Source organism: Laetiporus sulphureus, assembly GCF_001632365.1.
Source record: "Laetiporus sulphureus 93-53 unplaced genomic scaffold LAESUscaffold_10, whole genome shotgun sequence".
Classification (NCBI taxonomy): Eukaryota; Fungi; Basidiomycota; class Agaricomycetes; order Polyporales; family Laetiporaceae; genus Laetiporus; species Laetiporus sulphureus.
In genome coordinates, this window is record NW_024468519.1 from 134,831 (window position 1) to 148,840 (window position 14,010).

The window sequence follows — 14,010 nt, forward strand, 5'->3', positions numbered from 1 at the left end:
TGGCGGGGGAGGGAGTGTTATAACGGGGAGGACATCCGGCAATTCTCGGCCGGTGACCCAGGCGCCCGTCTGGGGCCCCGCATTTTCTGTGCATTTGGGATCATCTAGCCTAGCTTTTTGTAAATGGCTCAGTGAAATTATCACGGGCAAGGCTCATTCACTACTATACATTCCAAATCAGACAAGGGGTTGTAACGGGCAACACTTGAGAAAAGCAAGGACTGACGGCGATAGAACAAATGGGTCTGAACATCTCATCTGCAATGATCAGGGACAGAGACGCCAAGAAATCGAACGAAGCCACGTCCACGCTCATTTGAATACCTCGCTAACATCTCCGAGCTGGACTCCTCCGAGGATTGCTCGTTGCGCTCGCGATAAGTTGCATCACTCGTCTCACGTGGGAACACACCTTTTCCGAAGAGCTTAATGCTCCTCTAGAGCTCGTGTCTCCGCCGTCTCAATCTCCTCATCCGTTCTCTTGCGCTTCAAAGCGCGAGAGTCTATCCCCTTCCCAATCCGGGCGTGCTTGGTCTCGGGCGTTCGCAAGGGCTGGATGATGAGGTCGTTGGGCTCGTGAAGTGTAGACTGAGGGAGCTCCTTAGCCTATGTAAATAGTCAACAAATGGAGATAAGATGAACAAGGGGCAAATCACATTGGGAATCGAAGCCATTGCTTTGCGAATGCTGTGGAGGTCCTCTTCAGACATCGCGCTATAAACCAAACGCTTCTTCTGATTCTTCAACTCAATGTCAACATCCGTCGGCTCCTCTGCCTTCTCGCGCCCATTCTTTACTACCTTACTCTGTGTCGACATGTAATTGGAAAAACTTGCCGTGGGTGCAGCGGCGTTCTTTTCGTTCCTCCTCTCCTTATACGGCTCAGTGGCAATTTCTCTTTAACAAGTCGAGGTTGCTTTTCATGTTCAGGATCTGCTCCTCCATATTCGCAATCGAACCTACCAGGACATTCAGTGAAATTAGTCAGCCAACGTGCTTGATACGCACGTTGACGCTCCTCCTCGCTGTCGAAGTCGTCCTCGCCGTCAGAAGTGGCCTGCGAATGTAGTGGCGGAAGATCCCGCCACTTCTCATCGAAGTAACGATCGAGCACCTTGCCTGCCTCGTGAACTGGGTTCATCGGCGGGTTCAAGGTTAGTGCGTTCCTGATCATCAGCTTGAAGTCATCTCGGAAGTTCTCAGGAGTAGCATATTCGCCCTTGCACAGCCTCTGCCTGATGGTAGATATGCTTATCGGTTGGCACTGGGGAACGGCGGTGTCGACTCACTCTGATACAAATTCTATGAAAAATGGATCGTCAGAACGAAGCTGACCGCTCACCAGATGGCTCGTGGAACAGGCTGACAATGACTCCGTCGAGACGCCTCTTGCGCAGCTTCTTGAGAATCCTGTCACAAAACTTAAATTGTTCCGCGAATATGCCATCGTTCGGCCCCTTCGCGCTACTCGTGTTCTCCGAAATGTGATTGTCGAGCAGATCCTTGGAAGTTAGCTTTTGCGATGAGAACGGGATAGTGCATCTCTACAGGATGTAGCATACCTCATTAGGATTCGACATCTTTTCGATAACTTTGGCAAGCGTCGCCTTTATCTGTTGAGCGGCCTGAGACGGTGGGACGGGTTGCGGCTCAGGAGTCGCTGATATTAGCGGTGGAACACCAGCCTTCCGATAACGCCATAAGCTCGCCCGCAATGATGCATAGAAGACAAAGCGCTCACGTTGGTCATCGATGCCTTTTCAGCGTCCGAGAAGCTCCAAGCTCGCTCAGCGGGAGGAGACTGATCATGATCAACGCGTTCAATAGTTGTAGTGTCAGAATCGGGAGATAAGGTGGGAGCAAGCAAGTCGATGGCAGTCATCTTGTGCGAAACAGCAGACACAGGAGGAGGAGCTGGCGGAGTAGGAGACTCGACTACTTGTCTGTGAGGAGTCCCACTGAGCAGTCGAAACTTCGCTTCGCCGTTCGCCACATGCATCTCACAGTACAACGTCGGTGATGCTTTTTCAGCAATCTAGCCGCCATCTGGAAGCTGGATGTGGGTTTTCTTCGAAGGCTCTATGGGATTGGTGGCTGATGCACGATGAGGTGCATCCTGGGGCATCGCACAGGAGCTGTCGGTGGCGACCTCACCTAAATCCGCAGGTGTACCGTAAACCTGGAAGTCAACATGTGCATCTTGTACTGCTCCGGTCACCTCCAATTTAACGGCTATAGGTCCGTGTCGCGCTTCAATTATCCATGCACTCGAAGTAGATGTTTCAATTCTCATGTCGGCCATGGCGGCGTTGTCGTCGTTGCTATGTGGCTCAAGCGCTCAATCGTTACCTTATCGGGCACATCCGAGTCCCCAACTTAATTATTGGTCCCTATGTACTGAAAACCAGCCGATACCGGAACTCAATCGTCTTCGTGCAGACTCGCCTCTACGATATCAACCCAAAGTTGCACTTTTTGGCGCACACTCCGATGCGGTAACTTCTGTCTTTTTACCAGTGCGGCGACTGACGGCAATATTGTCATCTGGTCCGTGGCATCTGGCCATGTATGACTCCTAGTACTCAGCGGAGTCAGCCGTCAGGATCATTTGCGCATTCAGAACGGCCAACTTCGCCTCCCAATTGTCGGATCAACGTGATCACAAAGCTGTCCTCGCTGATGTGATTATACCGGCAATGCATGGTGTTACATGAAATGTCACCGCAAGCATCTGGTTGACTGTGTACGACGTGCGAGGCATCCGCGCTGTCCACGCCATCGTTCGCTGGCGGGATCGCAGTACAATAATGCGTTCTCGACGCCTGCTTCAAGCTCACTGCCTGCCTGCCATTCTCTTGGAATTTCCCGGGCCGGATACCGCGTTAGCAGTGCGCGCCACTCCAGTTCCCCAGTGGCCTCGTTAGAGTGTGTATGAGTGGTGTAAACGGCTAGGGAACTGACTACCTAAGTACGTATTTATACTACCTTCTGTCCCTGTTCCCCGTGCATTTCCGATCCATTCCGTCTCCAGGCGCAGATTGCAAAGGACTGTGCACATTCACTACTATACATTCCAACTCATACAAGCAATACTCTTACAATGTGAATGAAGCAGAGAGAAAGTTGAATCGGCCAACACTTGAGAAAAGCAAGGACTGCTCGATAAAACAACCGAGTCTGAACATCTCATCTGCAATGATCAGGAAGAGTACACAAACAGAGACGTTTGAAGACTGAACGAAGCCACGTCTACGCTCATTTGATTACTCCAAGTCGCTCGTTAACATCATCTCCGAGCTGGACTCCTTCGAGGATTGCTCGTTGCGCTCGCGATAAGTTGCATCGCTCGTCTGACTTGGGAGCACACCTTCTCCGAAAAGCTCAATGCCCGCTTCGATCTCCTCATCCATGCTCTTGCGTTTCATAACGCGGGAGCCTATCCCCTTCCGAACCCGGGTGTGCTTTGTCGCGGGCGTTCGCAAGGGCCGGATGACGAACTCGTAGAGCTCGAGAAGTACATGGTGAGGGAGGATATCGATCTCCACCTCCATGTCTTCAGCGGTCTGTCAAAAAAATAGTCAACGTATGGAGACAAGATGAACAAGGGGCAAATCACATTGCAATATTCAGGCACTGCGTTGTGAATGATTTGGATGACCTTCTCAAGCTTCGCGCCAGGCTCCAGCGTTCCAATGGTATCAACCAAATCCTTCTTCTGATCGAAACTCAGAACATCGTCAAAATCCGTCGGCTTCTCGGCCTTCTCACGCCTGTTCTTCACCATCTTACGCTGCTTCGATATGGATTTGTATGGACTTATCCTGGGTGCGGCGACGTTCTTTTTCTTGCCCCTCTCCTTATACGGTTTCGTGGCGTTTCTCTTCATGGAGTCAAAGTTTCTCTTCATTTCCATGATCTGCCTCTCTATGCTCGCAACCAAACCTACCAGGACATTCAGTGAAAGCATTCAGCCAACATGCTTGACACGCACGTTTACGCTCCTCCTCGCTGTCGTAGTCATACTCGTCGTCAGAAATATCCTGCCAATGTAGTGGCGGAAGGTCCCGCCACTTCTCATCGAAGAAACGATCGAGCGCCTTGCCTGCCTCGTGAACTGGGCTCATGGGCGGGTTCAAGGATAGCGCGTTTCTGATCATTAGCTTGAAATCTTCTCGGAAATTCTCAGGAGCAGCATATTCGCCGTGGTGCAGCCTCTGCCTGATGGTTGACAAGCCTATCGTTTGGTACTGAGGAACGGCGGTGTTGACCCAGTCTGACATAAACTATATTAAAAATGGATCGTCAGAACGAAGCTGGACCGCTCACCGGATGGCTCTTCGAACGGGCTGGCAATAACATCGCTCCTCTTGCGCAGCTCCTCGAGAATCATGTCACAGAACTTGAACTGTTCTGCGAATATGTCATCTTTGGACGCTACGGCGGGTTGCGACACAAGAGACGCTGATACTAGGGTTGGAACACCAGTCTTCCAACAACACCGTCAGCTCGCCCGCAATGATGCATAGAAAACAGAATGCTCACGTTGGTGATCGATGACTTTGCAGCGTCCGAGAAGCTCTTGACCCGCTTAGCGGGAGGAGGCTTCACATGATCAACGCGTTCAGCAGTTGTAGTGTCAGGAGAGAAGGTGGGGGCAAGCGAATCGATGGCAGATATCCTGTACGAAACAGCAGACACAGAAGGAGGGGTCGGCGGAGCAGCCGACTGGGCTGTTTGTGTATGAGGAGTCCCATTGAGCAGTGGAAACTGCGCTTCGCCGTCCGCCACATACAACGTCGGCGATGCTTCTTCAGCCATCCGGCCGCCATTTTGAAGTTGAATCTGGGTTTCTCTGGGAGGCTCTATAGGATTGACGGCCGATGCACGATGAGGTGCATCGCACAGGAGCTGTCGGCAGCGACCTCACCTATAACCGCAGGTGTAGCAACCTGAGGGTCAACATGCGCATTTTGTACTGCTCCGTTCACATCCGACGTCGTAGCTGCAGGCCCGTGTCGTGCCTCGATTATCCCCGCACTCGACGCAGATGTTTTCATGTCGGCGATGGTGCTTAAGTACCGTTGTACCTTATCGGGCACATCTGAGAAATCCAATCTATTAAGAGCAGGCTTTGTAATCGCGTGTAATGTTCCGATGCCAGAGTTACATTTATTATGTATCGCCCCCATTGCTTCTCCTGCCACGTCTAGGTATTGCTCCATAACCGTTGGAAAATCGGAGAACCATGCAATGCAATGGATGAGTCCGAAAATCCGCCACAAACACACAGGATACAAGGACATTCCTCCAAGGAGACTAAGGAAACTGGCGTCGTCCTCGTTTGAGGTCCTGTCGGTCATGATACGCCACCATTGTTCATGAGCAGTTTGAGCGAATATAAGCTCTAGGCACTGTGCATTTCTATGCAACGCGGCGACCGATGCGACCAGTAACCTCAAGCAGTGAATGCAGCGCCAGGGCGACGTAGCGCCAACATGTGACACCGGCCGCAAAGCGGCTGTAGCGCAGTGCTGTACGCGCCAAAATCTTATACTGGCAACAGTTCCTTCCTCCAAGTTGTCAGACAACACTTCTTGCTCCTTCTTTACCACTTCTCAATCATGGCTCATCCTCTCGTGTGGCCTGGAAGATACTACTTCTATCCCATTGGAAATACACCCTCTGTCTGTCTTACGAGGGATATGCCTCCTGAAGAGGATGCTCATATTCTGCTTCTTGGATGCGGCGATCCGCGCAATGTACTGTACACGGTCTATAACGAGCCGTCAAATGGTGAGATCCTTTCATTACTGCTATGCACAGTATCATTGTCATATGTAATATTCCACTTCTCTCACGCAGGCATCAGAGCTCTTGACTTTACGTGCTGTGACATCGAACCAGCGATTCTTGGCAAGCCTCCTTTACTCTCAACTGGAAATCCAGGGTACTTACTGACGATACGATAGCGCGCAATGTCCTATTGCTCACAATGATTGCCGATAAGGAGCTCACTCAAACTGTCATATGGGACACCTTCTTCCACTTCCACCTCGACAAAAACTCACTTTCAGCACTGACTGTGCAGTGCGAAAAGCTCATCAAGCTTTCTGCCACTCTCCGCGAATGGAATGAGTCCGCATATGGACAATTCATTCGGATGTCTACGGAGTACACATTGGTGGAACTACGGCGCCATTGGTCTCTTTACGTCGGCACGCAACATCTACCGCGTCCGAAACTCGACGAGCTACGCGAGGCCCTCAGGAAGATGTCGAAGTCTAAGTTGGACAAGTTTAGCGTTAATTGGAGCTCCGCGCGCTCTGCTGGTCCTCTCATGTTGGCGGCAGTGGAGACCTCTTCGGATCTGTTCAGGCAATTCTGGAAGACTGGCGTTACCTACACGGATCCGAACAAGATCTCAGCTGCAACGTCGCTCAATCCCACATTCTTCCATTCCCTCGCAGGTCAGAACTGTTCCGTCCATTACGGCATTGACCCGATGGTTCCTTTCCACCTCGCCGAAGTCTATGGAAATACCCGACGCAAGGCGTCCGCTGCGGACGTTGTGAAGGCTGCGAAAGCCGAGTTCGAGAAATGGTGCTCGGCTTTTGCAGTGATCCTGTCCCCCGCCTCTAGCAAAAGGGTTGTTGTCCGCATGATCTGCGGAGATTGCATGGCTATATGTCAGGCGCTCAGGACGTTCGCATTCACCGAATCTCTGAGCCCTAATATCCCTGTTGCGCAATGGAAGACACAGGTCATTCAGCTCGAGAAAGAGGAGTACATCTCGAAGCGCGCACCGGCGTTGTTCAACGTCATCGACACATCCAATCTCATCGATCATATTGGTCTTTTGAACATCCTCATCGCTGCAGTACCTATTCTATCGCCATCAACGCCTTCTAGCGTTCTCTACACGGAATCTCTGCTGTTCCGAGGGGAGGACGCTACGAAAGAGTTCATGGAGTTGCTCTATGCAGACCTCACGGCAATTGGCCTCTTATTCGGGGTATGCCCCATCGATTACCTATCAGGATTCACGTCGCGATCGAATTCGCATGAATTGATGCTACATATAGCGACCAAGAGGAAGGCTAATCAGTTCCATCAAGTGACAACGTGGAAAGCTCCGGCCTCCGGTGACGCGCTTTTGACTCGTTCTGGAAGGCACGCGCCATCTCCGTCCTATGACTCTTTGCAGTTGGGAACGTTCCTTTATGACATGTACCATGAAATATACCAGCAGGAGGACGCCGTGAATTTCTGGCGCTTGAACCAAGGAAATTTGACGAGGGCCTTTGCTTCCTCTAACATTCTTCACTACTCTCGGGAGAGCTTCGTTCTACTTCTGAAGCTCGTGAGGGATCGACTTGGAATCCCAGAGGAGAAGTGGTTGGAGGTCATGGATCGCTTCTTCGACCTTCAGGATGCTGATCAAAGTGCTCCCATGGACCGCAATAACATGCAGGATTTTTGCGCTCAGCTGCATCGCCATAGTGTGTACACAGCGCCACACATGAAGCCGACACCGCCTAAGACCGGCATTTTCTCCTCTTGGGACTCTGTGCCCACGCTTGTCCGCATCATTCTCATTGTTCCACGCGAAAAGCTGTCGATACTTGAAGAGTCCGCAGAACAGATTGGCACGCCTATCTTAAATTGCGACATCAGAGGGAAATGGTCGCACAACATCTATTCCTCCGTTCACGTCGCATACGGGACAGTAATCAGGATGGGGACAGGTTCCGGTACCTGGGCCGTATTTACGGAGGATAGCGCTGGGGCTCGTGGAGATTCGTCCCTTGTGGCATCTTTCACTATGTCGACCTGTCTTCTCACCGATATCGAACCTATGGAGAATTTATTAATTCGCCTTTCGGTTCGGAGCACGCCCGCTTCCACCATGTTGGTTTCGAAACTTGGCTTGGAACTAACCCTCTTCCATGCTAGGCTCATGGACCAATCTGCAGTGATCGTGCTGCCTGAACGGCCGTTGCCTACCCGTGCGTTATTGCATCGCGAGCCCGCTGATGACTCCTATCTACAAGCTCAAATCGGACGGTGTACAAACCTTCAAGTGACATTTGACGAGCAATGCGAGCTTGTGACATCCCTGACATCCAGGATCTCTGTCGATGATGAGGAAGTCCGGAAAAGTTTCAAAAATGGCGTCACACCGTCCATTATCCAGCTTTCGCCTTGCACTATGCGCCTAGGGATAGGCAAGGGTATTCAAGATGTCGCGTTTCCGTTTCCAGTTATAGGAAGCCAGAATAAGCTGCGCTTGGCTAGGACATCTATGTATGTGGAAGTGAGTCATGCAACCAGTGCTGATATGATGGTACAAGTCTCACGCTGTAGCGATTGCAGGTTGTCGTCCCTCCATATAGCCCATTGAAAGCCGATGGCATGAAACTGAATCCATGGCCGGTCACCGTTAGTGGGGGCATTCTTGGTCTTTACAGTATTCATCGTCTAAATCTGGCCCGGATGCCCGTTCTCGATATCAAGGCCTTCAAGCTAAATCAATGGCTTAACTCACACCTCGGATCCCAGATGTCCTCTCGAGAACGTTCTCTTCGAAAGAAGCATGAGGAGGACACCTTGATGTACATCAAAGATTCCCTTCATGCCATCTTCGTTCGCTCAGCTGGAATACAGGGAGGCCCTGCCGGCAGACTGTTTGCACTGCGTGACAACGCGACAAACGATTGTGACACTGTTCTTTTCGTCAGCGATCTACGATATGACCTTCATTGCCATACCGTCATCTGCGATGCGTTCGTTCTACCGCTCACACATGTCTTGCTGTTCAAGATTGAAAAGCCGTTCGCGAAGTTGATCTACGAAGGACAGATGAACAACATTAATGTGTACGGCAATGAGCTGGCCGCCTGGAAACAACTGCTGCCCGTGCTCGTTGAACGATGCAGGTTGTCTTGGACACACGGCGCGAATTGTGAGTACAAATCCGAGGGGAGGATACCACGGTGCGAAGACATGGAGAAGAATCCTCTGTGCACTTGCGGACAGGGCCAAGACACGGAGCCCATGAAACAGAACAAGTTGTGGAGCCCAATGGCTCCTTATGTCACGCGGGTCGCGCTGTCTCCTCTCTTCGCGGTATCCTATTTGGAAAGTATTGGACGAGATCCTGCAGCACATAAATGTTTCGTTTGTCGTGGAAAGGGCAAGCCGAAATTGTTAGCATGCACGGGATGCATGAAAGTTCGATACTGCTCGCGGGATTGTCAGAAGAAGCACTGGAAGGTGCATAAACTAAAATGTAAGCAGTGACTGACTCTCAGCAGACTGATGTTGTGTAGCCGTTGTTGTGATAAATGCTCTCGGGATGATATATTTTGTGATATAGATCCATGAAACACTGGTGTGTTCTATGTGAGGAGCGTAACTACTAGGATGTAGGTGCGCTTTTCCATGGTCATACCGCTGTCTAAGAAAGGCTATTGGGACTCGCAATATGCCTCTCAGATAGTGTTGGCGTCCCTTGCAAAGATCCAGACAGGCCATGGCATCCACTGCGATGGCATTAATTCGTATCCCTTGAGTTCAAATCCCAGTTTCTGGTATATAGCGACCTAACAAAGGTTCCGTAAGGCGCTGGAGACAATGTATAAAGGTTCCGGGTGCAATGCGTACGTTGCGCTCGGCAGTTGTCGCAAGAGCCATCGTCGCGCCGAGCCTTTTTGCCTACGTGTGCCAAATGGTCATCAACGGAGATGCTCATAACGGTGAAGATCATGCCTTCTCGAATGCGAGCTCAAACATAGCCCTCGTAACACCCTTCCCTTGGTACTCTGCCTTGACAAATGCGAAGCTGCACCAGTACGTGTTCAATTCCGTCTGTATCAGAATGTCACAATGATGGCGGTCAGATCAGACGTGATAATCTGTCGCTGCAAACTGACTGATTCTATCCCAGTCTTACTGTCGATGACTTTCGGGAAATCTTTTCCCATCTAATGTGAATGGCGACAACTGCTTAGAATCATGCGACATTGACGATCAACTCACCGTTTCAGCAAAGTATGCCCTTCCTTCTTCCGGCAGCTTATCCATCAAGTCAAGATACCCCATCTCAAGCTGTTCTTTTCCGCTGGACACTCGCTTACGTGAACATCCTGCGAGCACAGAGAAGACAAGATACAAACGTATCATATAGGTTTCTGCCAGGTGGAAGCCATAGCGTGAAACCAGCGAGTTTTCCGCTTTCATCAGTGGCAGTATACATGTCTCCGACGACCAACGCGATGGGTTTGATCATGGCACGTGCCATAGTCGGAATGAGCCTACGATCGCCCGCGACCAAGGAGATTGTGAGAGGGTCTACAAGTCCAGGTCATCTTACTGGGCGAGCTCAGGCAAAGATTGGGAGTCTCCCCTTCGGGCATGAGATCAGAGAAGACCTTGACGGCCTCTTCTACTAGATCCTCTGCCTCAAAGTTAGTATGACGCAGAATGGGCTGATGTCATTCAGCATACCTGTAGGTTCGGACACATACTGAACCGTGACGTTGGACGATAACATCCTCTCGGAGCTCCGCGTACACGGCAATTGCTCAAATGGACGAGGGAAGGCAGTCTCGCTCCTGACAGAGTAAGTCGAGGTGCGCTGATGATCACTCTAGGAGTAAGCACGGCTCTTATATTGCCGCATCCCAAGGTAATACACCCCATCAGATTTCCTTGATGATGATGAAACGGCGGAGTACGGGGCTACTGGATGAATACGCAGCTTCATTGTTCAAGCGCAAGATCGCGCACAAAGATCGACGGCGGTGGACCTACCTGGACCCAGTGACTCATCGGAAGGCACATTCGGGGTCGCTATTCGCGGCGAAGACACTAACTATTAGTAGGTTTCACGACGTATCTCCTCTCGTGACATTGACATGGGAGTGTCGGCGCTGCGTCCGCACGCCCGAGTCCGAATGACTGGCGGATAAGCGCGTCCAGTACGTTCTCATGTCTTGAGAGCGATAGAGCGAAAGTACAAAAATCGATAGTCCGCGATATACAGAGGATAGAGTATAAATATAATATACATTTGTCCGCGATACAGAGATACAATAAATAAGTGAAGGACGTCGTCCTCTATTCCGACTTGTTCCTTTATCGTCGCTTCCGGTCCCTCGATGAGTTTGGTTACGGTGAGTAGTTCAAGTTGAGAGCGCCAATGTTTCCATCCATCCTTGTAGACCGCATTACAATTTGCGTCGCATTTGAAGCGAGTAACGGTGCACTCTATCATGACGAGGTCGTTTTCAGTAATGCAGGCAGTGGGATACTGCTCCATCTTCGTGCGAGGGCCGAAGATTGTGCGGCCGTCGAAGCAGCTGTTGAACGTGAGGGCCTGGAGGGGCAGTGAGCGTCGAATCACGAGACGGGAATGCAGCTGAACTCACGGTGAACTTCTGATCTCCGCGGTAGGTGCGGCCTTGATAGCGGTTGGCCCACACGCCGTTCTCGTCGTCTCCGTTGTCTTTGGCTGCGGAGGAGGTGTCAGAATGTGTCATTGACGGTTGCAGGTCACTTACTGATCGATGCGAGGTCGCGCAATACTAGCATGCCTCGTGAACTGGGCTCATCGGCGGGTTGAAGGTTATCGCGTTCCTGATGATCAGCTTGAAGTCATCTCGGAAGTTCTTAGGAGTAGCACATTCGCCCTTGTGCAGCCTTTGCCTGATGGTAGATAAGCCTATCGTTTGATACTGAGGAACGGCGATGTTGACCCAGTCTGACATAAATTCTTTCAAATGAATCGCCAGAACGAAGCTGGACGACTCACCAGATGGCTCGTCGAACGGGCTGGCAATAATGTCGCTCCTCTTGCACAGCTCCTCGGGCATTCTGTCACAGAACTTGAACTGTTCCGCGAATATGTCATCGTTCGGCCCCTTCGCGCTACTCGTGTTCTTCGAAATTAAAACAGATCCTTGAAAGGTTTTGGCTTTTGCCATGAGAAGGGGACAGTGCATCTCTAATAGGAAGTGGCATACCTCATTATTATTCGGCATCTTTTCGATAAGTTTGTCGAGCGTCGCCTCTACATGTTCAGCAGCCTCATACAACGTCGGCGATGCTTCTTCAGCCGTCCGACTGCTGTCTAGAAGCCGGACTTGGGTTTCGTTGGGAGGACTTATGGGATTGGTGACTGATGCACGAACACGTTGTATGTGGCTTAAGTACCTACTACCTTATCGGGCATATCTTCCTCCTCGGCGCCAGTCATCGCCGCTATTGCTGAGGCTAATACGACCCGTCTTCGTACAGACTCTCGCATGCCTCCACGATATCAACCCAAAGTTGCAGCTTTTAGCGCACACTCCGATGCGATAACTTCTGTCGTTTGCAGTCATGACGGCTGTCTTCTCGCAAGTGCGGCAACTGACAACAAGGTTGTCATCTGGTCCGTCGCATCTGGGGAAACAGGCTGAGTATCTGATTATCGCCGAAGCAACCAGTTTTTAATTTTACTTCTTGTGCATCTGTGCGCTGCTCTGCATTGCCGTCACACTCTTAATCTCTGCACTTGCAGCCCGGAGACGCTGCCCTCCTCGTCACACCAATCAACGTTCAACCCGCAGCTTATCGTGCGACTCAGCCGTCAGGATCTTTGCGCATTCACAACGGCTGACTTCGCCTTTCAATTGTCGGATCAACGTGACCGCAAAGGCCCCTATCCTCACTGATGTGGTTATTCAGACAATGCACGGTACTGTCACATGAGATGTCATCGCGAGCATCTGGCCGACAAGAATATTTGTGTACAACGTGCGAGGCGTCCGAGCTGCCAGTGTCCGCGCTACCGTTCAGTATCGCAGTACAATCACGCGTTCTCGGCGCCTGCTTGCCATTCACGACTCGCTCGGTCCCAATGCGAGCGATTACAAGTCAATGGAAACCGTGCACGATGCTATGTAGACGGCATAGACATTTCCATGGAGTTTCCACTGCATTGGTTACAGACTGCAGTATACAGAGCTGCAGGTTGTTTTGGAAGAGCATAGCTCCGTTGATGCGGTGCGCGGAGGAATGGCCGACAGACTTTAGGTTGATGAGCATCACCTTGGTAAGATATGGTCATTGTTACGTATATCGTAAAAAAGACTCACTGGACGTAAAAAAAAGTTCTTATTAGTGACGCTCGCATAGCTTTGCAAGAGAGCGGCTGTGCGACAGCGATAGCAGCCTACCTGTCTTCGCACTACATTTCACATCTGAGCATGATGTCCGCCTTGTCATTAACGGCGGTCTCGACGTCGCGCCTCGGATGCCCCCCTGGCAAGCCTACAATCACTCCGCGTGAGATTGCATCATCTTTGCAGCTTCAACATATTGTTGTCCTTTATGTTCGCGTATCAAGCTTTCTTCGTGCGATGCTTTCTAGCCTCAGGCGATAGCGACGTGAGTGCTGCTACTTTTGTTTGTTTGTAAATGTTTCGCTAACCAATCATCTGTGCGAACGGATCTATCTCTTCGACATGTAGAAACGTACCAGTGTTTTTATAGCGAGAATGACAAATTCTGCGACCGCCTTGAAGCTTTGGACAACCAGATAGCCTCCTGCAAGATAGTTGAAGAGAAAATGCGGAAACTACTAGGAACACCAGACTCCACGGATTCTACGGAACTGCGTATGCGGTGGAAGCAATACTGCGGTTCGAGTTCAGCGGACCCGTGCGGTGTGGCCTTCTTGCAAACCCTGCAGAACCTCTTCTTCTACAGAAAAAAAAGAGGAACTACAGCCTGTCCCAGCGTCGCCCTCCTGTAGTAGTAGTCCATCGTGACAGGACTCGCGGTGGTGGTGTCCTCTTGGAACCCACGGCGACCGTGAGCAATGTCAATTGTTACATGAAATAAATTCTCATGTGATTCTCGACTGCAGAAGCGTTGGAGTACCCATTATGGAGGGAGCGCAACCGTATGCTGTTGTCATCGGTACAGATTTGTATACCGAAGAGTCGTTGATTGGGGCGGCGAAGG

General features: G+C 50.9%; 7 protein-coding genes across 7 annotated transcripts; 1 reads left to right on the forward strand and 6 right to left on the reverse strand.

Moving 5' to 3' along the window:
* Positions 1–426: 426 nt before the first annotated feature.
* On the reverse strand, positions 427–818 carry LAESUDRAFT_811197 (uncharacterized protein; the record flags this gene model as incomplete). The annotated part of the gene is made up of 2 exons (XM_040914296.1): positions 427–606; positions 657–818. 2 exons carry the CDS (start codon positions 816–818, stop codon positions 427–429), a joined length of 342 nt encoding a protein of 113 aa, XP_040766316.1.
* Positions 819–882: 64 nt separating this feature from the next.
* Positions 883–1,999, reverse strand: LAESUDRAFT_811198 (uncharacterized protein; the record flags this gene model as incomplete). Its single annotated transcript, XM_040914297.1, has 6 exons — positions 883–959; positions 1,009–1,235; positions 1,290–1,302; positions 1,343–1,514; positions 1,563–1,685; positions 1,742–1,999. The coding sequence occupies 6 exons, from the start codon at positions 1,997–1,999 to the stop codon at positions 883–885; spliced, it is 870 nt and encodes a 289-aa protein (XP_040766317.1).
* A 1,043-nt stretch (positions 2,000–3,042) lies between these two features.
* Positions 3,043–4,936, reverse strand: LAESUDRAFT_42958 (uncharacterized protein). Its single transcript, XM_040902429.1, has 5 exons — positions 4,543–4,936; positions 4,327–4,486; positions 3,992–4,273; positions 3,617–3,942; positions 3,043–3,563 (listed from the first exon to the last, which is right to left on the reverse strand). The coding sequence occupies exons 1-5, from the start codon at positions 4,816–4,818 to the stop codon at positions 3,264–3,266; spliced, it is 1,344 nt and encodes a 447-aa protein (XP_040766318.1). The 5' UTR covers positions 4,819–4,936; the 3' UTR covers positions 3,043–3,263.
* Positions 4,937–5,567: 631 nt separating this feature from the next.
* Positions 5,568–9,378, forward strand: LAESUDRAFT_696668 (uncharacterized protein). The gene is made up of 4 exons (XM_040906278.1): positions 5,568–5,793; positions 5,863–5,913; positions 5,970–8,314; positions 8,374–9,378. The coding sequence occupies exons 1-4, from the start codon at positions 5,622–5,624 to the stop codon at positions 9,298–9,300; spliced, it is 3,495 nt and encodes a 1,164-aa protein (XP_040766319.1). The 5' UTR covers positions 5,568–5,621; the 3' UTR covers positions 9,301–9,378.
* Positions 9,340–10,630, reverse strand: LAESUDRAFT_723445 (uncharacterized protein). Its single transcript, XM_040908418.1, has 8 exons — positions 10,507–10,630; positions 10,406–10,456; positions 10,176–10,350; positions 10,039–10,120; positions 9,933–9,983; positions 9,769–9,867; positions 9,664–9,714; positions 9,340–9,602 (listed from the first exon to the last, which is right to left on the reverse strand). The coding sequence occupies exons 1-8, from the start codon at positions 10,550–10,552 to the stop codon at positions 9,492–9,494; spliced, it is 666 nt and encodes a 221-aa protein (XP_040766320.1). The 5' UTR covers positions 10,553–10,630; the 3' UTR covers positions 9,340–9,491.
* Positions 10,631–10,692: 62 nt separating this feature from the next.
* Positions 10,693–11,865, reverse strand: LAESUDRAFT_43081 (uncharacterized protein). Its single transcript, XM_040902436.1, has 4 exons — positions 11,813–11,865; positions 11,562–11,735; positions 11,430–11,512; positions 10,693–11,377 (listed from the first exon to the last, which is right to left on the reverse strand). The coding sequence occupies exons 2-4, from the start codon at positions 11,590–11,592 to the stop codon at positions 10,988–10,990; spliced, it is 504 nt and encodes a 167-aa protein (XP_040766321.1). The 5' UTR covers positions 11,593–11,735; positions 11,813–11,865; the 3' UTR covers positions 10,693–10,987.
* Positions 11,308–11,919, reverse strand: LAESUDRAFT_723449 (uncharacterized protein). Its single transcript, XM_040908419.1, has 4 exons — positions 11,813–11,919; positions 11,562–11,761; positions 11,430–11,512; positions 11,308–11,377 (listed from the first exon to the last, which is right to left on the reverse strand). Exons 1-2 carry the CDS (start codon positions 11,871–11,873, stop codon positions 11,586–11,588), a joined length of 237 nt encoding a protein of 78 aa, XP_040766322.1. The 5' UTR covers positions 11,874–11,919; the 3' UTR covers positions 11,308–11,377; positions 11,430–11,512; positions 11,562–11,585.
* Positions 11,920–14,010: the final 2,091 nt, after the last annotated feature.